The sequence below is a fragment of the Sminthopsis crassicaudata genome, chromosome X, assembly GCF_048593235.1.
Source record: "Sminthopsis crassicaudata isolate SCR6 chromosome X, ASM4859323v1, whole genome shotgun sequence".
In the NCBI taxonomy this organism is placed as follows: domain Eukaryota; kingdom Metazoa; phylum Chordata; class Mammalia; order Dasyuromorphia; family Dasyuridae; genus Sminthopsis; species Sminthopsis crassicaudata.
Window position 1 is genome coordinate 83,808,861 of NC_133623.1, and position 26,754 is coordinate 83,835,614.

The 26,754-nt window shown below is 37.9% G+C and overlaps 2 protein-coding genes across 8 annotated transcripts in view; one reads left to right on the forward strand and one right to left on the reverse strand.

The window, feature by feature from the left end:
- Nucleotides 1-25,772, forward strand: part of LOC141549154 (transcriptional regulator ATRX-like) — a 48,407-nt gene extending 22,635 nt beyond the window's left edge. For 2 of the 7 annotated variants that reach the window (XM_074278539.1, XM_074278538.1), the window contains exons 3-7: nucleotides 19,545-19,588; nucleotides 19,898-20,004; nucleotides 20,666-20,772; nucleotides 21,821-21,885; nucleotides 24,914-25,772. In XM_074278539.1, coding sequence (XP_074134640.1) covers nucleotides 19,545-19,588; nucleotides 19,898-20,004; nucleotides 20,666-20,772; nucleotides 21,821-21,885; nucleotides 24,914-25,544 — 954 coding nt within the window. In that variant the 3' untranslated portion in view covers nucleotides 25,545-25,772. Of the gene's footprint in view, nucleotides 1-2,284; nucleotides 2,392-3,279; nucleotides 3,345-9,013; nucleotides 9,875-15,919; nucleotides 16,015-16,435; nucleotides 16,491-19,544; nucleotides 19,589-19,897; nucleotides 20,005-20,665; nucleotides 20,773-21,820; nucleotides 21,886-24,187; nucleotides 24,313-24,913 lie in introns of those variants that run through there. The other 5 variants (XR_012484247.1, XR_012484248.1, XM_074278536.1 and 2 more) reach the window with 4 other exon arrangements.
- LOC141549151 (transcriptional regulator ATRX-like) overlaps nucleotides 1-26,754 on the reverse strand; it is a 463,311-nt gene that overhangs the window by 106,785 nt on the left and 329,772 nt on the right. The window lies entirely within an intron of this gene.

Sequence of the window (26,754 nt, forward strand, 5' to 3'; positions counted from 1 at the left end):
AACTTTTTAAAAATATTGTTCACATCCTTCACTTCTTTTTTGTTTGTTTTGATTAATTTAGTTCTCAAAAGGGAAAGCTGAGGGCCCCATTTGTATAGTGTTGTTGATTTTCCCTTATAACTCATGTAATTTTAAAAAATTAATTTAGATATTGCATCATTTGGTGCACGTGTTGATCTTATTTCATTTTTTATGGTACTTCTTAGTGAAAAGTCATTTCCTAATATCTTTTAATTAGACATGTTTTTGCTTTTGCTTTATCAGAAATCATCATAACTACCCTCTGTTCCAGGCCTTACCTTTACTCTGTTGTGTGTCTCTTGGTTTCCCAATGTATTTCTTACTTTTTAATCCACTTATGTTTTGTGTTTAGGTTTATCCCATTCATATTTGCAGTTGGGTTACTCCATAGTTCCCTTCAAATTATCTTTCCCTCATTTACCCTTTATCTCTTTTTTTCATCCTGTCCTCTTAGTTTGTGCTCACCTCTTCCACAGACCCTCTTTCCCTTCTCACTTCCTTACCTGTAGAAGTAAACATGTTCCTATACCCCACTGGGGCTGATATTCTCTCTGATCCGCTTCCCGTGGGAGTGAGGTTCAAGAATTATTTCTCATTGTAAAAGCTCTTTTTGTTTTCCACTTTGATGTAAGATAATTTGTTCCATTGCCTTTCTTCCTTGGAGGCTGAGTCTTTTTTGGGATCTTTTCAAATTGTCTTAGAACAATTGTTTGCCTTGTTTTCCTATGCTCTCTGCCCTCTCTGAGGCAATATTTTGTATTTTCTTTGTAAAGGAAATTTGATTTTCTGAAGGGCCTTCCTGTCTTCCCAGAATTCTCTCTCCACGATATTTTCTTTGTAAAGATACTTTGCATTCACCGTTTTCTCCCTCTTATTGCTTGGACCAGAGCCACACATTTCACACTCAGCCATTGTGCACAACTCTTATAATCTGGAGACATTACAAGAGACATCTTATAATCCGATATAGATCACATGTGGCGATCTATGTCAGAGGGCACTCATTCCTCCATCCAGCATCTCCCCGGATCTCTTCTGTCTTGCCTTTCCCTTGGACATTACGCTGCTTTTCTCTGAATACTGTCATTTGCTGGTGGCCAGATCCCTCCTGAGTCTCCACAGACCTTTCTGTCTCTCTCCTTAAGCTGCCCTGGGCTGGAAAAGAAACCATCATGTGCTCTTTGCTGTGCTTGATTAGGGGAAGGCTTGCTTCTCCTCTAATTGTATGGAGAAAGCTTTGAATTTAGCCCCATTGCAGGTTATCCTTGATGATAACGCTCATAAATTGTACTTATCACTTTATTGCAAACTGCATTTATTTTTATGCCCTAGGGCTTTTTATTAGGAACAGGTCCTTTGTTTTGGAGAGGTCTTTCCCTGCATCTGTGAAGATCATCATATGATTTCTGTGGGATGTTCTTTCTTTGGAGTCTGCTGTTCCATTAAAATTGTATATGTCTTTAACTCCTTATCCATCCTCTTCTTTTTAATACCTCTCCATTCTCTTGTAGTGTCCTCATTTTCATTTTGATCTACCTTAACAGTGCAGAAACTCGATAACTCATTTCTGTCCTAAGCTTTTTCAAATATCTGTTTACAACTACTGAGCAATCACCTACTTTGAGCACTCTAATTCAATTCCTCCACATCTTTGTTGCTATAATCATTTTCCTTAGTGATTGGTTTGTCTGTGCTATTTCTTTACCTAATTAGTCTCTAGCAAAAATATAGACCCCTCATTTTGATTTTTAAGGTCCTGCAATATTTTCCATTCTAACCATCCTTGCTTTCCTTCCCCAGCTGGCCTTCTATTTCTTACACTAATGGTTCATCTGTTTCTGTTCCTTCATCATGATTATTGTTCCCACACTATCCCTGTTTCTTCTTTTAAAGTTTTTGTCATGTTAGTGGTGTCTGACTCTCTGTGACCACATTTGGGGCTTTTTTGACAAGAATTCTGGAGAGGTTTACTGTTTCCTTTTCTAGCCCACTTTAAAGGTGAGGAAACTGAGGTAGAAATGTATGAGATGTCTCCCAATGACAAAATTTGTCAGTTTGTGAAATTTATGAAACTTATCCACAATTTTGAGTAAGTATGCAACAGTAAACTGATGGGAATACATATATCTTTGTAAATTCCTATTGATTAAGCAAATAGGACATGCCTAAAAGGATACTGAGTTATAAAAATGCAGTTTCCAGGGTTTTATGGAATTTAAAATTGTATTTGTGAACAGACTATGTTTATAATTTATTTGTTTAGGGGAAAGACTTTGTGACATTGTGTGCTGTACTGCTTGTGGACAGCAAGTGAATCATTATGAGGATTCGGTGTATAGACATCCTGCACTGAATGTTCTTATTTGTGAGGTATGTAAGTTATGAAGAGGATGATGATTATCTGTGAACTATTTTGCCTTTTGTTTGGGAATAAAGGACAAATTCTCCTGTTCGAGTAAGACATCTAAGACATGTATATTTAGTTAGAGTAAGCCCAGATTTAAAGTGCGCTACTAAAGGAAACAGTAAACCACTCCAGAATTCTTGTCAAAAAATAATATTAATTGTAAATAATAAATGTATTTAAATATTATAATAATAGAGCTTTGCAGGTTTATTTTGCTCAAACAAGTTTACATGTGTACTGCCCTTTATAAATCTTAAAGTGCTAAGGAAAAGAAGCTATTATTAAAACTACTTTTATTATTTCAACAAATACTGATTCCCAAAGAGGTCATTTGAAATGTTTTCCTCTCACCAGAAGTAGTAAAACATATTACAATATGTTTTATTAATTCTTTACTAAGAATGAATAAGTTGAGAAAGGAGTTCATCTCAGTTCTTTCAGACTATCACCATAGAGAGTGTGTTTGAGGGCAAAAAAGTTAGTTTTGATTATACTAATAATGTTTTCTGTTGTTCCTTGGATGCTGTTTATTTTCCCTTTATCAATTTATGTAAATTTTTCCTTTGAATATGTTTTGAATTTTCTTCATATCAGCTTATCAGTTAACAAAGTGAATTCTTCATAGACATTTTGTTCCTCTGTTCCCCATGATATGTCATTACTTTGTTGGCAGTTCTTTTCTTTTGCAAAATATTTCATTTTTTCACTGTGACTAAAGTTATCACCCCAGTTTTGTGTTTCAATGTAGTGTATGCTTAGTGGATTTAAGCATTTTAAAATTTGTGCTTTGTGAATGTTAATATTTTAACAGATTTAATACATTTAGAATTGAATGTTAATTCCTTTTTTAGCTCTGCTACATATATATGAGTGATGACATAAGCCATGATTCTACTAGACCTCATAAGCACTGCAGGTAGGAATATATCTCCCAATATAGAAAACATTCCTATTTTGGGGATCTATTAAATAGTTTATTTATTTTAATTTATTTTATTTATTCTTTCAGTGAGTCTTCATCATGTTAAATGAAAGAGATTATCGCATATATTCAAAATAAGTGGGATACTAGTTTTAAATTTATAACTACCGATGTTTTCTCATTAAAAAAAGAGGCATTCAACTTATTAAAGTTTCATTTTTCATTTGGATTCAGGTCTTTTTGAGCTGCCCATGATTTTATTAACCTGGGTTCCTTTTTCGCTAATTTCAGGATATCTCTGAACTTAGATGTTGGAGAAATTTATACATTTGTTGCACTTGATGTTTAAAATTAAAATAAATGTTTGGGCTAAAGGCACCTTGTACTACAAAGGTGTCCACAAAACACACACAGACAAAAATACAACGTCTACTTCATACTGAATTTCCAACATAACAGCCACAATTCTATTCTTTGTTGTTGAGTCATTTCCTTTGTCTCTGAAATTTTTAATTCTTCATTTTTAATCCACATTGTTTTTTGAATCACGTTGGGAGAGAAGAATCAGAATAAAAAAGAAAAACAACAGGAGAGAAAAACCTAAAAAAAGATGTGATCATAGCATGTGTTGATTTACATTCAATCCCCATAGTTCTTTTTTCTGGATACAGATGCCATTGACTGTCCAAAATCTATGGGGAGTACAAAAAAGAACTAAGTCTTTCCTGTTGATCATTGTATATTCATGCTGTTACTGTGTACAATGCATTCCTGGTTCTGGTTGTTTCACTCAGCATCACTTCTTGTAAATCTTTACAGGTCTTTCTAAAATCAGCTTAATCACCATCTTTTTTATATCACAACAATATTGCGTTACTTTCACACACCACTTTGTTCAGCATTTCCCTAAATGATGAGCATCTACTCAAAATTTGGCCTGAGATTTCTCGAAAAGTACTGTGGTCTCTACCAGTACTGGGGCCTCTGGTACACGGTGTGCAAGGGCTGCATCATATCCGAGGGACCAGGAAACAGATTCGGGAAGGCTGACAGTCTGGTGATCCCAGTTTGTTTTCTGTTTCCCCTTTGGGGATGTACTTAAGTCAACTCTGTTGTCATTTTTTCACTCTGACCTTTTTGGCTTTTCTTTTCAATAACTAGTTTTCTTAATTTCCTCGAAATTTAACCCTTTAGACTTGTTCTCTTCTAGTTTATACTTTTTAAAATACCTTTTAAGCTCTTTCAAGGTTTTTTTCAGGGATCTGAGAACAAATCACATTTTTGAGGGCTCCAAATATAGCCACTTTCATACTGTTGTCCGTTTATAAATGTACCTCGATCTTTCCTGTTACTACAATAACTTTTCATTATCTTTATAAAGTAAGTATTTTTCCCCTACTTTTTCATTTTTCTTTTTCCTCACATGTCCTTTCTTCTTTTTTTGACTCAGATTTTTTTCTGTGACAGTTCTACTCTGTTTTTTTGCTGTCCTAAATTTTGGCGCTGCTTGCTGCTGGCTTTCAGGGCTTAGGGTGTGAGATGGGACAGGAGTGGTGGGGGTCTGGTTTCCCTGGTTGCCTCCCTGGGGTGTGGAGTTTATTTAGCTCTTTGGCTGCCCCACAGGTGGGGTGGTAAAGGACCTTGCTGATGGTTTCTATGGTAACAGAATCTTGTTGGTTTTGGAGGAGGACTCAGAATTTAATCACAACGAACTTGTCTAGCTTTCAGTGCCCAAATTGATGGCACTGAGAGCAAGATTGGGGGGGTTATTGTTATTGATGTCCTTTCAAAAACAAATTTTGTTGCAATGACCTGCCCTGTGGTCTTGGAACCAGGCATTAAGAACATGAATTAATTAAAATTTATTCCAAATAAAGTTTACAGTTCACCTTAAAGTTTCTGTCCCTGTACCTTTGCATTGCTTTGAAATCTTTGCTAATTGGCTTCTCAAAATCCCTATCTTCCATCAAAGTGTAGCTGAATAAGGTGTGTCTCACTGGGGTGAGAGGAACACAAGTGACAATGTAGTAGTAGTAATAGTAGTAGTAGTAGTAGTAGTAGTAGCAGTAGTAGTAGTAATAGCAGCAGCAGGTACTATTGGTAGTAAGTAATAGTAGCAGTAGGTGGTGGTGGTAGTAATAGTAGCACACAGACCTCACAGCAGGAGGCCAAGCAGAGTTCCAAGTTTAGGCAATTCACCTGTGAGGACCCACCCTCTCCCTGAACAACAATGTGTTAGGCAGCTGAGCCATCACCTTCTTCAAAAGAAGACCTCAAGGTAGGGCCCTCACCCCCAGAACGAGGCACCAGCCAGATCTTGACCCCTTTGCTGATCACCATAGAGACTCCCCCTTGCCACTTGGGTACAAGGAGGCCTTGTGCCCATAGCAACCCAGGAGGAGTTTCCAGCCCAGCAACAAAATATTGGATGTTTTATTTATCTTACTTTTGATGGAATAGAATGCTATTTTCTTAGATTTGGATGAACTATCCTGCTGAAATGATATGATGATCTGGGGAGTTCTTCTTTTGCATTTAGCAGCTTCTGAATTTCCTCCATCATTGGCCTCAAACCAGTCTTTGAAATCAAACTTTGCACTCAAAACTTAGGTGTTTCTTGGTAGAGGGCAATATATTTTGTGGTATCTAGATTCTAATTTCTGCTTCAATATTAGTTCACATTTATTCAGTATTGAAATGTGTGTGTGCTTTGTCGCCTTGCGTTACTTGAAGGCAAAGCCTGTTATATATAGATATGTCTTTTGTTTTGCTAATAATTAACACAAAGTATTCCCTAAATTCATTAAGTGCTTTTGGTTCTCTTCCTACAAAACACATTTTGCCCTTTTAGCTTCAATGAGATAGTGTAGTTGACAATTTTTAAATTGAAAACATATTTATTCAATATTTAGTATTTGCAAATATCTTAAAAATTTGGACTGATCTGGAAAAGAAACTTTTACAATAATAGTTATAGTATGATCATGATGTTAATGATGATTGTGATACCTATGATGTGTGTAAGGACTGGATGTCTAAGCTAAGGAAGAACAATCCTGAAACATAGGTGTTGTTATTACAGTTGAGAAACCAAAGCAAATATTCATTAAGTGACTTGCCCAAGGTCAAACAGCCAGTGGTGAGGTCAGGGTAGCAAGAACAGGTTCAGAATAAGCATGAGACAAATTCACAATGACTATTCTCTATCAAAAGGAAGGTTTACCTAGGAGAAGACTTTACAAAGTAGAGATAAAATAAGCCCCTGAAGTGGCAAATATGGAATAAAGATGGGAACACATCTAGCTAAAGAGGAAAGGAATTTGGAAGAATCCATGAAAAGATCTTGCCAGGAGGTCTGAGTGCGTCATTGATGGGTATGTTTGATTCACAGAGGACTTGTGTAATGTTCTTAGTTTGGTTTTCTTGGGGGGGTGTCTCTGATGCTCTCTGGAGCAGCCTTCTTTTCAGTCCAGTAACCACCACAAGAACAGCCAGGTGTGAAAGCCGAATCCTTTATTGTCTCCTTCAAAGGCCTATCTCCTTCACTTGGGGTTCGGCTAGTTTTCTAGAGGCCTTCTGGAGGCTTGGTTTCATTGGAGAAGGGAAGGAGGCACCACTTCTTGTGAGATGAAGTGAATGAATCTGAGTCCAAAGGTTTGTGCTTCAGCCTCCAGCCACCACAAAGGAGGCTGATGGCATGAATCTGTCTCAGCTTTTGCTGCCTGCTATACTCCATTATCATAGGTGTGAGTCTTGTGGATCTGTATTAAGTACTAAGTACATGTACTGAACTAGACTATTAAGTCAGCTGCACTGACTTAACACCTTGTAAGAATCCTTGTTTCAGACTTCTGGCCCATATCCGAGTTCAACATATTCACCAGAGTTAGAGTAAGGAGGACGGCACCATTAGAGAGAAGACACTATGAGCAGGGAGAAAGAAGAACCTTCTGGTGCCCTTAGTCAGGAAGAAAACGTGGCAAAGACCTTTGTCCTAAGCAGATCTTGGATAAGGGAAATATAACCTTGGGGATATCTCAGGGATAAAGGCAAGAACTCAGGGGGGTGAGGATCAAGGAGGAGAGGAAGTGTGAGGGAGCTCAAAAGTGGGGGGAATCAAGGAACTAGATGGAATACCCCTGGCAGACCAGGGCCAGGACCCGTCTAAAGATATGATAATCAGCATCTCTAAAGGTTGTTTAAAGATACACAAGATTTTAGGGATGAACAAAGGAGTTTCTTGCTCACAACCATTCTATAAACAGAATCCTCTTAATGGAATTCTTATATCTGATAAGGGTCAGATGAGCTTCCTCCTGAGCTTACAACAACCTGTGAGGTTCGTCAAAACTAGCCAGGCCAGCACTTGTTCAGGGATGCATAGCTAGTCAGTGACTGAATTTGAACTCAGAATTTGCTGGACTAAAGTCAAAGCTCTGTATTCTTTGCCACAAAGGTGCTCACAAATGTCTGCCTCATAATTAACAAACTGACTTTCATTTTATATTGAGAAATATCACATTGTCTTCATTAATTTACACTTACCTGTTGCAATTTTCAATGCATTGTGTTCTTCATTTGTTTTTTAAAGTTTTTTTTAAGTGAAATTCCCAGTTTTGCTTTCTAAATTTTTTTTTGCATAAATGCATTTTTAATACCAAGATGTTAACTTTTTTCATAATTTTCTTGCATCACTTTCATTATTTTTCCTAATTTTTCTTCTACCTCTTTACTTCCCTTTTGGGACGTTTTTTCAAGTATTTTTCAGGGATTCTTTGTGGAGTGTGAGACTAATTCCCATGTTTCTTAATGACTTTGAATGTGGAAGTTTTGACTGTGTTGATAGTTTCTGATTTTCTGTTTTGATCTTCTTGTCACCAGAGTAATTTCTTATGGTCATGTTCCTTTTTGTTGTTTACTGATTGGTCTTTCCAGCCTATCTTTCAGTTGTACCTTTGTAATAAAATTGGGTCCTGAATGAAGAGAGCATTGCCCCAAGCTTCCAGTTTTTGTTCTGTGGGTTCAGAGCTGTTTCTGGGCATCTGTAAGTTTTCTGCTTTTCTAAGGTGTTATGATCTAAGGATAGCTGTAATCGCTGGTTTTCTGGTCTAAACTTTTAAAAATCTGTGAGTGATCATAAGCTCTTTTCTGAACTGGATCTGAGAACGACCCCCTTGGGTGCTAGTTTTTGTTCTTGCCTTAGGATGGTAATGTGGGTCTCCTTTTAGCCAATGCAACAGACTCCTGGACCCAGTGCCAGCTCAGGATCCACTTTCTGAGGAGTTGCTCAGTCCTTCCTGAGAGCCCTGCAAGTGTCAGCTGCTGCTGATTCTGTAGCCTTTCAAGGTCATGTGTGGGAGGAATGGCTACATCAATTTGGTTTTATTCCTTCCATTTGTTTCTTCTTTACATTCCACAATTAATTTGGGGCCGTATTGTAAAATTGTAAAGATGTTTCATTAAGAGAGATTGGATCAGTTCCTGCTTTTGCTTTTATAATTATGTGGATAATTTAAAAGAATATATGTTGAGGTATATTTTTACATTAAGGTATATTAAATTTTCTGTAGTAAATTTTTGTTCCTGATTAACTTTTTAAAAAGTCTTTAAATAGTTGACAAAGAATGATGCTTCAAAGTTTTGTTTTTGTTTTTACATTTCAGATGGTGTGCAGAAGGTGGATATTTAATTTTTTGTGATTTCTGCCATAATGCTTTTTGTACAAAATGCATTCAGCGCAATCTCGGGGAAAAAGAGCTGTCAAAAGTGATGGATGAAAACACTGAGTGGAGTTGTTACATTTGTCAGCCAGAGCCTTTATTGGATTTGGTTGCCATGTGTGACTGTGTATTTGACAATTTATCACACTTAGATCCGCAGTCTGAAAAGAAAAAGTTAGTAAGTGAAAAGAGTGATAACACATGTGCCCAGTCAGAGAAATTAAATCCTGGAAGTTGTGCTGAAGAGACACCTCAGGTGTTTCTTCCTTCCTCTGACACTGCACCGTGCCCTTTCCCCACATTACTGATTCCAGAAGCCTTGCTTGAGAAAACAAAAGCATTTATTGAATACATGAGAGAAACAAGCACTAATTTGCTGCAACAATTGCAACAAACATCCCCTTATTCAGAAGTTAGTCTAAGCGAGATGCACTCTCAGTGTGAAATTGTGAAATCTATGATAACAGAGGTACATAATGCTCAGGAGGCCTGGGAAGATTTAAGTAAATTGGTTGTTAAAGACATAGAGGAAAATAATAAAGAAAGAGAAAATGAGAATGTTTAAAAAAATACTAAAACTCTTAAGATTTCTTTGTTAGGATTGGGTAAGAGATAGTTCCTTGGTCATAGCTACACTGTGAGGGCACCTGCTCTGTCCAACCAGATTTGTTATGTTTGGGTATGTAACCCTCTGGTTGTTTTCTGTAAGCCGCCTCTTGTTACTGCCAGTCTGCCCTGGTCAGGGGAGATGCCCAGGGCTCTTGAGACGTGATCCAATAAAGGCTTGTGTTTTCTCCTTTGAAATGCCTCTCTTTTTCATGGAGTTGGTGGACTTCTGCCCCACCCAGTTTTAGTGGCTCTTCTGGGATAAGTGGGCAGAGCAGGGAAATCTGAGAATCTCTGAAGGTTGTGCATACCTTTGGACAATCTCGGGCAAGGTAGGCAGGGGGAACGTCCCTGGGATTGGATTATGGTAGGCATTCTTCTAGGGTGGAAGCAGCAGCCACATGTGCATGGAAAAGCTAAAGGGTCCTGTTGCTCCAGTGAAGTTCCTGAGAGAAAGGGACAGGATATCTGGGCTGGGGCAGATGCTGTGACTCCATCATTCCCGTCCCAAAGAATTGAGACCCCAATTCATTTGGGGCTGGAGATGCGGGGCTCATCTTCCACAATGGCTTCTGACTGATCAGGGTGGAGATGGAGGTGAATTGTGCCCAATTAGCATCCAAAGGTGAGATGTCCCTTGCAGAGGCTGAGGTATGCAGTGATATCCCTCCTGCAAGGCCATGTGAAAAATGACTGAGGCAAGTCTGGAAGACAGAAATCTTAGTACATTAAACCTGGGGACGTTGGGGTTACAGTACTATCACCCCCTGCGGATCAAAACCATATCGTGTGTAATGAGAATGTGCTCAGGTTTCACAGTCCCATTAGATACGGTGAGATTGACAGAATCCTTGGCAGCAGGAAACAGCAGGTGGTGTTGATGAAGGGGCTCCAGAGGAGAGTCACCAGCCCTGTGAGTGAGGTGGTCTGTGCAGGGTGAGTGGTCACCATGGGCAACATCTTGTAAGAAAACTGAGTATCTTAAAAGCCTCTTCTCCAAACCCCACTGAAATCATTTCTCATTGACCTTCAATAAATAATAGAATAGCAGCTAGGTCCCATAACGATGAACAGAACATGATCCATCTATATGTTTTGAAAACAAAAAGCTTTAAAAATAAAAAGAAAAACTAAGAAGTGAAATGCAGGAAGTTATACCTGATAACTCCACAGACATTCCCGAGACAGCTAATGAAATACCAGGTCACCAAACACACGGATGGTCTCTAGAAAACAAATACCAAGGGTGCAATTCGCAAGGCACGTCGTGTTTGAATTTAATAATTCAACTGAGAAACAAGCAATGGTGTTGCTCATGCCAATTGGTGATACTGATGGGAGCACAAATGGAACGGTAAATGGGAAGGGATAAAAGGGAGTGTGAGATGCCTGTGGGTCAAACAGCATTGGCAAGGAGGGCAAGGTAAGCCTTGTAGTCTCAAGAACTGAAGAGTCTTCAGGGGGTGGGAGAGGAGGTGGAGGGAGGAAAGAATTAGAAGGGGAACAAGGGAGGCCTTGTTTGGGTAGTGGGAGGAGGAATCTACTTGAGGGTGCAAAAGGGGGAAGAAGCGGATAAGGTGAAAAAAGAGGCAAAAAAGGAACTAAGAAGCAAACACCTAAATGTTAAGAATCCTCCAAGGTGCATTACTATTCAATATAGTACTAGAAATGCTAGCCTTGGCAATAAGAGTGGAGAAAGAGATTAAAGGAATAAGAGTATGTAATGAGGAAATGAAACTGTCACTCTTTGCAGATGATATGATAGTATACTTAGAAATGCCCAGCGATTCTAATAAAAAGTTATTAGAAATAATTCACAACTTTAGCAAAGTTGCAGGATAGAAAATAAATCCACATAAATCCTCAGCATTTTTATACATCACCAACAAAATGCAACAGCAAGAGATACAAAGAGAAATTCCATTCAAAACAACTGTCGAGAGTATAAAATATTTGAGAATCCATCTACCAAAGAAAAGTCAGAATTTATTTGAGCAAAATTACGAAACACTCGCCACAAAAATAAAGTCAGATTTAAATAATTGGAAAGACATTCCATGCTCTTGGATAGGCCGAGCGAATATAAAAAAGATGACAATACTCCCCAAACTAATCTATTTATTTAGTGCTATACCAATCAGACTACCAAGAAACTATTTTAATGACCTAGAAAAATAACAACAAAATTCATATGGAAGAATAAAAGGTCGAGAATTGCAAGGGAACTAATGAAAAAAAAGTCAGATGAAGGTGGTCTAGGTGCTATAGCTAGGTCTAAAGCTATATTATATAGCAGCAGTCACCAAAACCATTTGGTACCGGCTAAGAAATAGACCAGTCGATCAGTGGAACAGATTAGATACAAAGGACAAAATAGGGTACAACTATAGCAATCTAGTGTTTGACAAACCCAAAGATACCAACATTACGGATAAAAATTCATTATTTGAAAAAAACTGTTGGGAAAACTGGAAATTAGTATTGCAAAAATTAGATATGGATCCACACTTAACACCATATACCAAGATAAGATCAAAATGGGTCCATGATTTAGGCATAAAGAATGAGATAATAAATAGATTAGAGGAACAGAGAATAGTCTACCTCTCAGACCTGTGGAGGAGGAAGGAATTTATGACCAGAGGAGAACTAGAGATCATTATTGATCACAAAAGAGAAGATTTTGATTACCGACAGACTTTGGGCTGACTCTAGACCCTTCATCACCACTTTTTGTATTTATCGAGGGGGCTGAGTTACCAAAGTTCTCCATATTCCAAGTAAGTTTCTGAGAGTACAATGTGCAGGCAGAGAATGTGCAAATGGAGGGATTTTCCCACTTTGGGAGGTCCCCCAACCCCCCACATGTTCATTTTATCCCTGCAGCGCTCTGATCAAGGTGCTTTCTCCTGGCTAGATGTCTGTACCCCCTGAGGGGTTCTGGGTCCCTACAGGATGCTAGTGTTGGGTAGGGCAGCATCCTGGAGCCAGGGAAGATGCCCAAGCTTGTGCCTCAACTCTCCTTCATTGGAGGAGGCAAAGGTGGCCAACAGCAATTGTCTCATTTCCTCCAGACCAGGCTTGGTCATGGGCAGAGAGGATTGCTGGCCAGATCCTTGATTGCTTTCTAAATAGTTTTATCATGCTTTCTGTTTACATTACCAGAATATAGGATATCTCCCTCCTTCTCCCCATCCTTGAGAGTCTTGTTTTGTGACAAATTGTATTCTTTTGTTTTAGGGAGGAAAAGAAAACAAGCAGAATACCCTTTGATCCAGCAGTGTCTCTACTGGGTCTGTATCTCAGACAGATCACAAAAATGGGAAAAGGATGTACATGTGCAAAAATGTTTGTGGCAGCCCTTTTGTAGTGGCAAGGGACTGGTACCTGAGGGGATGACAAACAATTGGGAATGACTCAATTAATTATGGCATAGCCAGGTAATGGAACATTACAGTTCAATAAGAACTGATGAGCAGATACATTTCAGAGAGGCCTGGAGAGACTTTTTTTTTTCCATTTCTTTCCTACCGAGTAATTGCTATAGTTTAAATTTCTAGTACAATATTCCATTGTACTGATGATCACCAATACCTATTATATATAATGAAGAAAATTCTTTTCAGCTGTATGTTTTCTGGAAAATTATTTAATAGTATGGTCAGCAAATTACCACTAAAGTAGGTCAGTTATTCCCTATGTGATAGGTGACAATTTGGCAGGTTTATATAGAGATTTCTATATAAAATTGCACAGAGGAAAGTATCTCTCTAGCAGCACTCTCAGTAAAGAAAGAAATTCAATAGAGAGGTTTGGGGAGTAATGACAGTGAAAATTCCAGGGTGAAGGCCACCCTCTGAAATAAGAACTGGCAGTTAAACCCTTTCCTATCTCACAAAATGTTGTGTATCATTTGGGAAATAATCAAAAGGTATCATTTGGACATTTAGCTAAAATTCAGAGGTTGTAAAAACTAAAGGTGCATGCAGGTAAGTTGTACTTTAACGTTTTAAACTCTGTATGTGTGTTTGTGTGTGTGTTCAAATTAGAAATATCATTGTAATTTAGAATCACCTTCTCATTTTTGTAATAGAGTATATCTTATCTGAATTTCAAGGATTATTTTTTTCATAAAATAAAATATAAGGGAAAATTAAGGAAACAAGAGATGGAAGCCCAACTCTTTCTAAGAACTCCCCATCCTACCATTTAGGTCTCCTACTGAATGATGAGAGTGTAAAAAAAAAGTGCTATCTAATGGATTCGAAGTGGGAACCTCAAAACTGAAAGTCCTTAAAGGAGAAAACCTCCTTCTACTCTGCCTCAGTGAGGGGACTCCACCTCAAGCACAAACCGTTTCATCTTTGTTATCTGGGTGGGGTCAGCTCAGCCCCAAAACTCATTGAATTCAATTCAAATTCTAGCCCTAGCTGAAACTAAGCCAGGAGCCAACCTGGGACTCCAGCCATGAGAACCCTTCAGCTTGTACCCAAAGCCCCCCATTATAAAAGGGCCAGAATAAAACCCTCTCTTGCAGAGGTTCCAAACATGGCAGCCCTACACTTGGCACCCCAAGGGTCTCTGTCCTCTGGAATACTGTTTCCAGTGCCCTCCTCTCTTTATCCTCACTATTTCCTTAACTAGACTTTAACCTTACTTCCAATCCCCATAATAAACCTCTTTTATCAGTCCAGGTTTTCACGTCTGTAAATCCCTTTAGAGAGAACTGCACTGCCAGAAAGGGAATCCTCAGAAGCCCCTACCTTTGTCCTGCCACTAGACCTTATTTAGACCTGACCAACAGAAAGCCTCATTTCATTTGGGTACCCCAAATCTAAACCTCATCAGATTCTTTCTGAGATTATACCACCCTGATTTCGCTTTTTTTGAACAACTTGAATGCTATGATGAACTGAACAACTAAAAGAAAAAAAAAAGAAGTTTGTTTAAAAACCTACTGTTGCTCAGTTGATGGGTTGCTGTGCTATATGCTCCCCTGCCTAAGAGACTAGCTTTGGGAGCCTGTGGGTCTTCACAGGTGAATTGTCCAAAGGCTTCAACTCTGCCTGGCTCCCTACTGGGAGCTCTCCTCATTCCTGGCCCCTCTCCTCCTCCTCCTCCCACTACCACCAGCACTACTACTATTGCTGCTTTGGGCACTCACTGCTCTCCTGTGCCAGCAAGGCAGGCAGATGAGCTTCAGACAAATTCTGATGGGAAACAGGGATTTTGAGGCACAGAATACCAATTTCTTTCATATCTGAGCACAGGTTCAAGGACAGGAAATTGAACAGGAAGTGTAAACGTTACAGGAATGTCACTTTAGTACTATCTGAACGACTCTAGGCAAGTCAGTTTTACTTCATTTGGCTCATTTGTAAAATATGGTGGAGAAGGAACTGAAAAATTACAAGAAACTCCCACATGGTTCACAATGTCACGTGACTGAAGTGACTAATTATAACAGGGACTTCATCAGAGTTGTGGAGACCTTTCACTAGCTTCCTGTCAGTAGGAGCAGGATTATGTAACTTTCTGGTGATGAGAACGATAGAAGATGACTGGGGATGTGCTAGAAAAAGATAATTTGGCAGCTGTGAAGAAGATGGAAAGATGAAGGAAGTGGGAATGTACTGCCTGGGGCAGCTGTTTGTGATGAAAAAGGGAAGATATGGAAATAAATGTAGCAATTATTTGAATATTTGGAGTAAAGGTTCCATGGTGATTTTAAAAATCTAATTTATTTTCTTATTATGGTATTTTAATTTTCCAAATGTATACAATGATAGTTTCCAACATTCACCTTTGCAAGCTCCAAATTTTTCTCCCTCCTTCCCCCACTCTCTCTTCCCTGAACAGGAAGTGATGCGATATGGATTAAATACGTGCAATTCCATATTCATCAATGGTGATATTGACAGAAGTTTGAAAATGACACAGTAGCATAATAAGTGCAAAAGAAAAAAAAAGAAAGAGAAAGGGTGAAAAGGAAAAAAGGGGCAAGGAAAAAAGGGGCAACTGGGGAGAGAGGGTGAGGCAGGAAAAGGAGAAGAGAAAATGAGAGACATGGGGGAGGAAATTATGAGGGAATCAGAAAAAAGAGAACGAGTGGGGGGGGGGGGGTTGGGGAGAAAGAAGAGGAAGCCAGATGCAGCTTCTTTGGAAATGCACAATCCTGTAGTCTCACTGTGGTCTTGAGAATCACGAGCCCAATTGGTTTCCGGTTGCGATGATTGGCTTACTGGTTGTCCAATCATCTTCGCTGCTTCTGGTTGCTCGGTGGGTGGGTCCCATCTTGGAAGAAGTGAAATGGCGTCTCCTGAGCTCCAGCTCCTGAGGTAAATATTTCTCCTTTTAAAGACATGTTTTTTTACTTTTATTTTCCTCGTATTGTCATTTCCTTTAATTAATTAGTAAACATAAGTCCTTTCTATGTTTCTCTGAAGAATTTTCCCTTTATTTTCAGTGCGTTATTTCAGTTCTTTTCCCGCCTCAATTCGGCCTCGTTTAGTTTTTCCTTTTCCTCAACCATTTAGAGGGATTTCAGTAAGTTTCTTTCTCGACATTGAGAATGTCATAGTTGATTCCCCTAGACAGGATCAGGGACATTTTCCGGCTTTTATATTGTTGGAATCAATTGCTCTTGAACCATTTCACTGACTTGACTTGTAAAATGTTCTATTGTTGTATGTTTCTTTTCTTCTGTTGAAGTTATTGGTAATGTGAACGATTTATTTGGACCTTACACCTTTTTTCTAGATAAACTCTGTGGAGAACACAGTGATCTTTGTCAATGGAAAGTCCCGAAGACGAGGTAAGTGTGACTTCTTCGAATTGTAAATGAATTTTAAGCATTAAAAAAAATCCTTATCATTTCTGATCCTGTGGTAAAATGTTTTATGAATCCAAATAAACGAGCCAGGCAGGGAAGAGGGGATGTTAATCACTGGTTGGGTGTTTCTGATTCTTAATTCTTTGGCCACAGGGGGGAAAAAAGGCCTTTTGTGACATGTAACCCACTGAGATTGTATGACTCGTGCCTGTTACCATTAAGGCAATATCTAATGTGTAATAACAATTCGTGTTTCCTGATACACGCTTGTTGTGTGTGTATTTAAATATTTGTTGACTTAAGTTCACTTTTAAATATATTATTTTTAGTATAAATATATCCTTTCTTAATTATACCCTGCTTGAGGGTAATTGGGGAAATGAAAGAGGGGAAAAGAATAAAAAAGGCTCACAGCAGAGAACAAAAGAACAATTTACAAGGAAGCAAAGAAAACACGGACACTTACTAATATAATTTCTTCTACTAATATACACTTGTGTGTGTATACACTTTCTTAAACTGGTAATTTTTTTAATATATTTTAAATCTTCTTTGTTGTTCTGCTGAACACTTGACAGTGTTCTCTTCGGTTTTATTTTGTTTCATATTTCTTTTTGATTTTTCTCTTTTATTACTCTTAAAAATAAAATAATTTTTAAAAAATAAAGTGTATAGCGCATTCATAATTAGTTAAATGAAAAGATGGCGACTTGGGAGTATGATGGTGTCCTTGACAATCATAAGGAATAAATTGTTGTAAACAATATAAGTCTAAATATGACAGAAAATATGCTCAAAATAAAACTTTAAAATTTTTTTCTAACAAGACATAGGTTATATCAGAAATGCTTGTTTTCATTGCAATTATTCCAGGCATTCCAAAAATGCTAACTATATTAGCCAAATTAGTAAGTTGCACATAAATATATTGTGTGGACAAAGAATAAACTTTCCTATATAAGAGGATAGGATACACAGTAATATTAAATTTTTCTAGGTAATCTATTCATAAGGAAACAAAGAACAATAGAAAAAAGAGACAAAAGAGGGGGAAGATCTGCAAACTCCTTTCATTCAAGAAATATTAGATGAGATGTTTAGGGCCCTTGCATTTATTATGTTACTAGATTTGCTTCCCCTGCATCAATGTCTAGTTGAAATAGGGAAAATCCTGGGAAATGGATGAAAAAATAGAGCAAAAAATGGAAATAGCTCAGGTACTCAGCAAAAACATGTTTCCTGAGAATAGAAGTGCAAACTCACTTTCTACCTCTACCTGCCTTTCAACATGTAGAACTGCATGTGAAGGAGACAATTTAAGACTAGTATGTGTAAGATTGATTTTCCTATCTTCCTTATTTCTGACAAGGATGTCCACCATCTTTCTAGTCCCTCAGGCTTACAGCCTAGGACTCATTCTGAACTTCTCAGTGTCTCTTACCCTCCATATCCAAGTTGTTGAACCAGTGTATTGATTTTACCTTCTTAACCCCTCTCAGATACTCCCTTTCTGTCCCCCTTGTACAGGCCCTCCTTATAATTTCACACCTATAAATTGGCAATATCCTGACTTAAGTTTTTAACCACTCCACTCTAGTAACCTTTTAATCGTTAGTAATTTTCCTAAAACACCATTTCAATGATGGCATCCTCTTATTACTTAGCTCCCCCACTCCCCACTCCATATCAATAAACTCCAGTGGCAAGACCAACAACAAAATACTTGGCCATTCAATAGCCATCATAACCTACCACTCTTCTGTCTTTCATATTCTTCTCATCTTACCCTCCTGGCCATTCTCTGAACAAGACCCTTTATCTCTGGCCATTCACTGATTTTCCGCATCCCTGAAATGCCCTCATTACTCATTTCTAGCCATTTAATCATTTTAAGCCATTTAATCCTTTAAGTCTCAACTAAAATCCGACTTTCTCAGGAAACTTCCCTAGCCCCTCAAAATTCCATTGTCTGCTTTTGTGAACTTTTTCAATTTATCTGGTATATAACTTCTTTTAATCTGTTTGCTTTTTATCTTTTTTATTTTTTTATTAATTTTTATAATTATAACATTTTCTTTGACAGTACATATGCATAGGTAATTTTTTTTACACCATTATCCCTTGTACTCCCTTCTGTTCCAAGTTTTCCCCTCCTTCCCTTCACCCCCTACCCTAGATGGCAGGCATTCCCATACATATTAAATATCTTATAGTATATCCTAGGTACAATATATATGTGCAGAACTGAATTTTGTTCTTGTTGTTGCAAAGGAAGGATTGTATTTGAAAGGTAAAAATAATCTGGGAAGAAAAACAAAAAATGCTCACAGTTTACACTCATTTCCCAGTGTTCCTTTTCTGGATGTAGCTGATTCTGTCCATCATTGATCAATTGGAATTGGATTAACTCTTCTCTATGTTGAAGATATCCACTTCCATCAGAATACATCCTCATACAGTATTGTTGTTGACATGTATAATAATCCCCTAGTTCTGCTCGTGTCAGTCACTCAGCATCATTTCATGTAAGTCTCTCCAAGTCTCTCTGTATTCTGTTTGCTTGTTACCTTATTATAAACTTGTCAGCTTCTTGAGTACAGCGACCATCTTTTTGCCTCTTTTTGCATCTCCTGTGCTTATCTCAAATCAGTTGGAAATTGTGATCTGTTACTTATTGAAGTAAACTCTGGGATCTGATAGTTGATGTCACAAACAATCTGACACAACTGAAAAATGACTGAACAAGACCTGCTCTGTATTAAGGTGACTTAATACAGAATGGTCTGGATTAGGAAAATCTTATCTTCCTGAGTTCAAATCTGTCCTCCGAAATTTACTCATGGTATAATCCTGGGCGATTCATTTCACCCCGTTTGTTTTAGTGTCCTCACATGTAGAATGAGTTGGGGAAGTAATGGCAAACCACTCCAGTATCTTTGCCAAGAAAACCCCACATGAGGGTCACAAAGAGTTGTATACAAGTGAAAAACAAAAGCCGTGGATTCGCTAACACTTGTATTTGATTTTTCTTTTTAGGGTAGTGGCCGTTCTGAAGAACCGAAGGCATCATGCCCTGAGAGGTTAGTGTTTCTGACCAAAGTACATGGATTTATTTTAGAAGTACAAATACACCAAGGATGTTGTCCATCTAACTGATCTCTTTATATCTCTGTCTTCTGTTATTTCTCATTCTATATCTTAGTGAAAGATACAAGGTATGAAGTGATGCAAGGTAGTACTGAGTTATGTATGGAATTATGAAAAATGATTATGTGTATGGAATATTGAAACGAATTTCATATCAACTTTACTAACACTCACCAAGGAAGCTGGTTTTCTGGAAACTTTCACTTCTTTAAGTATAAACATAGATTCTAAATTTTCTTTAGGAAAGAACATATGGACTGTGATGATGGACAGATGGTGCATGAATCTATCAATCCATTTCATTCAGATGAAAATTCACATATTCCTGTGACAAAAAGCTTTGCAGAAGGTATATTGTGTCACAATGCTTTACATATTTGAAAGTTAACACTCCTAGTTATGGGTAGAAAATTTGGTTTTCTTTGTATAAAACTACTTTTCATTGTCATAAAATTTTAGTCATAGAAGAACTAGATTCATAGCCAGAAGGGATTTTAGAATTCTTCTAAATCCCTGATAGTCCAGATTAGGAAACAGGTACTAAAAATAACATGGCTTACTCAAAATCATTTGTCATTATTTGTCATTAATAGCCTCTTTGGTATATAAGCCCTTAATTTAAACTACCATTCAAATTAGTAATTTTTGAAATGGCTTTGATATAGGGAGTGACCACATTTGGGGCTTTTTTAACAAGAATTCTGGAGAGGTTTACTGTTTCCTTTTCTAGCCCACTTTAAAGGTGAGGAAACTGAGGCAGAAATGTATGAGGAGATGTCTCCCAATGACAAAATTTGTCAGTTTCTGAAAATTATGAAATTTATCCATAATTTTGAGTAAGTATGCAACAGTAAACTGATGGGAATACATATATCTTTGTAAATTCCTATTGATTTAGCAAATAAGACATGACCAAAAGGATACTGAGTTATAAAAATGCAGTTTCCAGGGTTTTATGGAATTTAAAATTGTATTTGTGAATAGACTATGTTTATAATTTATTTGTTTAGGGGAAAGACTTCATCACATTGTGTGCTGTACTGCTTGTGGACAGCAAGTGAATCATTATGAGGATTCGGTGTATAGACATCCTGCACTGAATGTTCTTATTTGTGAGGTATGTAAGTTATGAAGTGGATGATGATTATCTGTAAACTATTTTTCATTTTGTTTGGGAATAAAGGACAAATTCTCATGTTCGAGTAAGACATCTTTTTTATTTATAGGAATTCTGTAATGACTCATTTCAAAAGTGAAGATTCTCTCTTTGGAAGTGAGATGCAATAAGTGCTGAACTTTTGATAAACTTCAGTTTTTAATATACATGAGGACAAACATAAAGAGCTCATACTGTTCAGATCAGTCATAGTGGGTTCCAAAGTGTCTTGATCTTATCATAGTGAGGTAATGTTCATCCTCTTTCATTACTAAGAACATGGTTAATTAAGAAAAAAAAAAACCTCAGTCTTATTCATGTTTGACGGGATATGTAATACTTTGGTCTCAATTGTTCCTACTTCTGGTGAGAGGAAAACATTTCAAATGACCTCTTTGGGCATCAGTATTTATTTATTGAAATAATCAAAGTAGTTTTAATAATAGCTTCTTTTCCTTAGCACTTTAAGATTTATGCAGGGTTGTACACAAGTAAACTTGTCTGACGCAAAATAACCCTGTGAAGCTCTATTATTATAATATAGTTTACTAATTAACTCTGAGAATGACTAAGTTGAAAAGGGAGTTCATCTGAGCTCTTTCGGGCTCTAGAGAGTGTGTTTGAGGGCAACAAAAGTTATTTTTGATTGTACTAATAATGTTTTCTGTTGTTGCTTGGATGCTGTTTATTTTCCCTTTATCAATTTACGTAAATTTTAACTCTGAGCATGTTTTGAATTTTCTTTAAATCAGCTTATCAATTAACAAAATGAATTCGTCATAGACATTTTGTTCCTCTGTTCCCCATGATAGGTCATTACTTTGTTGGAAGTTCTTTACTTTTGCAAAATATTTTATTTTTTCACTGTGACTAAAGTTATCACCCCAGTTTTGTGTTTCAATGTAGTGTATGCTTAGTGGATTTAAGCATTTTGAAATTTGTTCTTTGTGAATGTTAATATTTTAACAGATTTAATACATTTAGAATCGAATGTTTATTCCTTTTTTAGAGCTGCTACATGCATTTGAGTGAGGACATAAGCCATGATTCTACTAGACCTGATAAGCACTGCAGGTAGGAATATATCTCCCAATATAGAAAGCATTCCTCTTTTGGGGATCTCTTAAATAGATTGATTTATTTATAATTTATTTTATTTATTCTCTCAGTGAGTCTTTATTGTGTTGTCAAATGTCAGAGATTATAGCATATATTCAAAATTTGAGGTATACTATTTTAAAATGTTTAACTACCTACGTTTTCTCATTGAAGAGAAAGAGGCATTCAGCTTGTTATGGTTTCATTTTTCATTTAGATTTAGGTCTTTTTGAGCTGCCCATGATTTTATTAACCCGGAGTTGACAATTTTTAAATTGAAAACGTATTTATTCAACATTTAGTATTTGCAAATATCTTACAAATTTGGACCCTAGCATCCCTGATCTGGAAAAGAAACCTTTAGACTAATAGTTATAGTATGATCATGATGTTAATGATGATTGTGATACCTATGATGTGTGTAAGGACTGGATGCTAAGCTAAGTCACAACAATCCTGAGACATAGATATTATTATTACAGTTGAGAAACCAAAGCACATATTCATTAAGTGACTTGCCCAAGGTCAGACAGCCAGTGGTGAGGTCAGGGTAGCAAGAGCAGGTTCAGAATAAACATGAGACATTCACAATGACTATTCTCTATCAAAAGGAAGGTTTACCTAGGAGAAGACTTTACAAAGTAGAGATAAAATAAGTCCCTGAAGTGGCAAATATAGAATAAAGATGGGAACACATCTAGCTAAAGAGGAAAGGAATTTGGAAGAATCCATTAAAAGAACGTTCCAGGAGGCCTAAGTACGTCATTGATGGGTATGTTTGATTCACAGAGGATTTGTGTAATGTTCTTAGTTTGGTTTTCTTGGGGGGGGGTCTCTGATGCTCTCTGGAGCAGCCTTCTTGTCACTTCAGTAACCACCACAAGAACAGCCAGGTGTGAAAGCCGAATCCTTTATTGTCTCCTTCAAAGGCCTATCTCCTTCACTTGGGGTTTGGCTAGTTTTCTGGAGGCCTTCTGGAGGCTTGGTTTCAGTGGAGAAGGGAAGGAGGAGAGCCTGGCACCACTTCTCTATGTTCCCTCGTTCTCCTTCTGGCTGAGTTTGCCAGAGCTTATATCCTCTCTCATGTGAATCTTGTGAAACTGTATTAAGTACTAAGTACATGTACTGAACTAGACTATTAAGTCAGCTCCACTGACTTAACACCTTGTAAGAATCCTTGTTTCTGACTTCTGGCCCATATCTGAGTGCAGCAGATTCAGCAGAGTGAGTTAGAGTAAGGAGGACGGCACCATTAGAGAGAAGACACTATGAGCAGGGAGAAAGAAGAACCTCCTGGTGCCCATAGTCAGGAAGAAAACTTGGCAAAGGTCTTTATCCTAAGCAGATCTTTGATAAGGGAAATACAACCTTGGGGATATCTCAGGGATAAAGGCAGGAACTCAGGGGGGTGAGGATCAAGGAGGAGAGGAAGTGTGAGGGAGCTCAAAAGTGGGGGGAATCAAGGAACTAGATGGAATACCCCTGGCAGACCAGGGCCAGGACCCGTCTAAGTTATGATAATCAGCATCTCTAAAGGTTGTTTAAAGATGCACAGGGTTTGAGGAATGGAGAAAAGAGTTTCATCCTCACAATCATTCTATAAACAGAATCCTCTCATTAGAATTCTTATATCTGATAAGGGTCAGGTGGGCTTCTTTCTGAGCTTACAACAACCTGTGAGGTTCTTCAAAACTAGCCAGGCCAGCACTTGTTCAGGGATGCATAGCTAGTCAGTGACTGAATTTGAACTCAGAATTTGCTGGACTAAAGTCAAAGCTCTGTATTCTTTGCCACAAAGGTGCTCACAAATGTCTGCCTCATAATTAACAAACTGACTTTCATTTTCTTTTGAGAAATATCACATTGTTTTCATTAGTTCCCACTTACCTGTTGCAATTTTCAATGCATTGTGTTCTTCATTGAAGTTTTTTAAAAGTTTTTGTAGTGAAATTCCCAGTTTTTCTTTCTAAAAGCTTTTTTTGCATAAATGCATTTTTTCTACCAAGATGTTAACTTTTTTCATGATTTTCTTGCATCACTTTCATTATTTTCCCCAACTTTTCTTCTACCTCTTTACTTCCCTTTTAGGATCTTTTTTTCAAGCATTTTCAGGGATTCTTTGTGGAGTGTGAGACTAATTCCAATGTTTCTTTATGACCTTGAATGTGGAAGTTTTGACTGTGTTGATAGTTTCTGATTTTTGTTTTGATCTTCTTGTCACCAGAGTAATTTCTTATGTTCATGTTCCTTTTTGTTGTTTACTGATTGGTCTTCCCAGCCTATCTTCAGTTGTACCTTTGTAATAAAATTGGGTCCTGAATGAAGAGAGCATTTCCCCAAGCTTCATGTTTTTGTTCTGTGGGTTCAGAGCTGTTTCTGGGCATTTCTAAGTTTTCTGCTTTTCTAAGGTTTTATGATCGAAGAGAGCTGTAATCACTGGTTTTCTAGTCTAAACTTTTAAAAATCTGTGAGTGACCATAAGCTCTCTTCTGAACTGGATCTGCAAACGACCCCCTTGGGTGCTAGTCTTTGTTGTTGCCTTAGCATGGTAATGTGGGTCTCCATTTGGCCAATGCAACAGAGTCCTGGACCCAGTGCCAGCTCAGGATCCACTTTCTGAGGAGTTTCTCAGTCCTTCCTGAGAGCCCTGCAAGTGTCAGCTGCTGCTGATTCTGTAGCCTTTCAAGGTCATGTGTGGGAGGAATGGCTACATTAATTTGGTTTTCTCACTTCCATTTGTTGCTTCTTTCCATTTCATAATTAATTTGGGGCCGTATTTTAAAGTTGTAAAGATGTTTCATTAAGAGAGATTGGAGAAGTTCCTGCTTTTGCTTTTATAATTACATGGATAATTTAAAAGAATATATGTTAACATATATTTTATATTAAGGTATATTAAATTTTCTGTAATTAGTAAATTTTTGTTCCTGATTAACTTTATAAAGTGTTTACTAGTTGACTAAGAATGATGCTTCAATATTTTTATTTGTTTTTTACATTTCAGATGGTGTGCAGAAGGTGGAGATTTAATTTTTTGTGGTTTCTGCCATAATGCTTTTTGTACAAAATGCATTCGGCGCAATCTAGGGGAAAAGGAGCTGTCAAAAGTGATGGATGAAAACACTGAGTGGAGTTGTTACATTTGTCAGCCAGAGCCTTTATTGGATTTGGTTGCCATGTGTGACTGTGTATTTGACAATTTATCACACTTAGATCCGCAGTCTGAAAAGAAAAAGTTAGTAAGTGAAAAGAGTGATAACACATGTGCCCAGTCAGAGAAATTAAAACCTGGAAGTTGTGCTGAAGAGACACCTCAGGTGTATCTTCCTTCCTCTGACACTGCACCGTGCCCTTTCCCCACATTACTGATTCCAGAAAACTTGATTGAGAAAACAAAAGCATTGGTTGAGTATGTGAGAGAAACAAGCACTAATTTGCTGCAACATTTGCAACAAACATCCCCTTATTCAGAAGTTAGTCTAAGCGAGATGCACTCTCAGTGTGAAATTGTGAAATCTATGATAACAGAGGTACATAATGCTCAGGAGTCCTGGGAAGAATTAAGGAAATTGGTTGTTAAAGAGAGGGAGGAAAATAATAAAGAAAGAGAAAATAAGAATGTTTTAAAAAAATAATAAACTGAAGATTTCTTTGTTAGGATTGGGTAAGAGATAGTTCCTTGGTCATAGCTACACTGTGAGGGCACCCGCTCTGTCCAATCAGATTTGTTATGTTTGGGTAGGTAACCCTCTGGTTGTTTTCTGTAAGCCGCCTCTTGTTACTGCCAGTCTGCCCTGGTCAGGGGAGATGCCCAGGGCTCCTGAGACGTGATCAAATAAAGGCTTGTGTTTTCTCCTTTGAAATGCCTCTCTTTTTCATGGAGTTGGTGGACTTCTGACCCACCCAGTTTTAGTGGCTCCTCTGGGATAAGTGGGCAGAGCAGGGAAATCTGAGAATCTCTGAAGGTTGTGCATACCTTTGGACAATCTCGGGTAAGGTAGGCATGGGGAACGTCCCTGGGATTGCATTATGGTAGGCATTCTTCTAGGGTGGAAGCAGCAGCCACATGTGCATGGAAAAGCTAAAGGGTCCTGTTGCTCCAGTGAAGTTCCTGAGAGAAAGGGACAGGATATCTGGGCTGGGGCAGATGCTGTGACTCCATCATTCCCGTCCCAAAGAACGGAAACCCCAATTCATTTGGGGCTGGAGATGCAGGGCTCATCTTCCACAATGGCTTCTGACTGATCAGGGTGGAGATGGAGGTGACTTGTGCCCAATTAGCATCCAAAGGTGAGATGTCCCTTGCAGAGGCTGAGGTATGCAGTGATATCCCTCCTGCAAGGCCATGTGAAAAATGATTGAGGCAAGTCTGGAAGACAGAAATCTTATTACATTAAACCTGGGGACGTTGGGGTTACAGTACTATCACCCCCTGCAGATCAAAACCATATCGTGTGTAATGAGAATGTGCTCAGGTTTCACAGTCCCATTAGATACGGTGAGATTGACAGAATCCTTGGCAGCAGGAAACAGCAGGTGGTGTTGATGAAGGGGCTCCAGAGGAGAGTCACCAGCCCTGTGAGTGAGGTGGTCTGTGCAGGGTGAGTGGTTACCATGGGCAACATCTTGTAAGAAAACTGAGTATCCTAAAAGCCTCTTCTCAAAACCCCACTGAAATCATTTCTGATTGACCTTCAATAAATAATAGAATAGCAGCTAGGTCCCATAAGGGGAATAGAACATGATGCATACATATGTTTTGAAAACAAAAAAAAAACTTTAAAAATAAAAATTAAAACTAAGAAGTGCAATGCAGGAAGTTATACCTGATAACTCCACAGACAT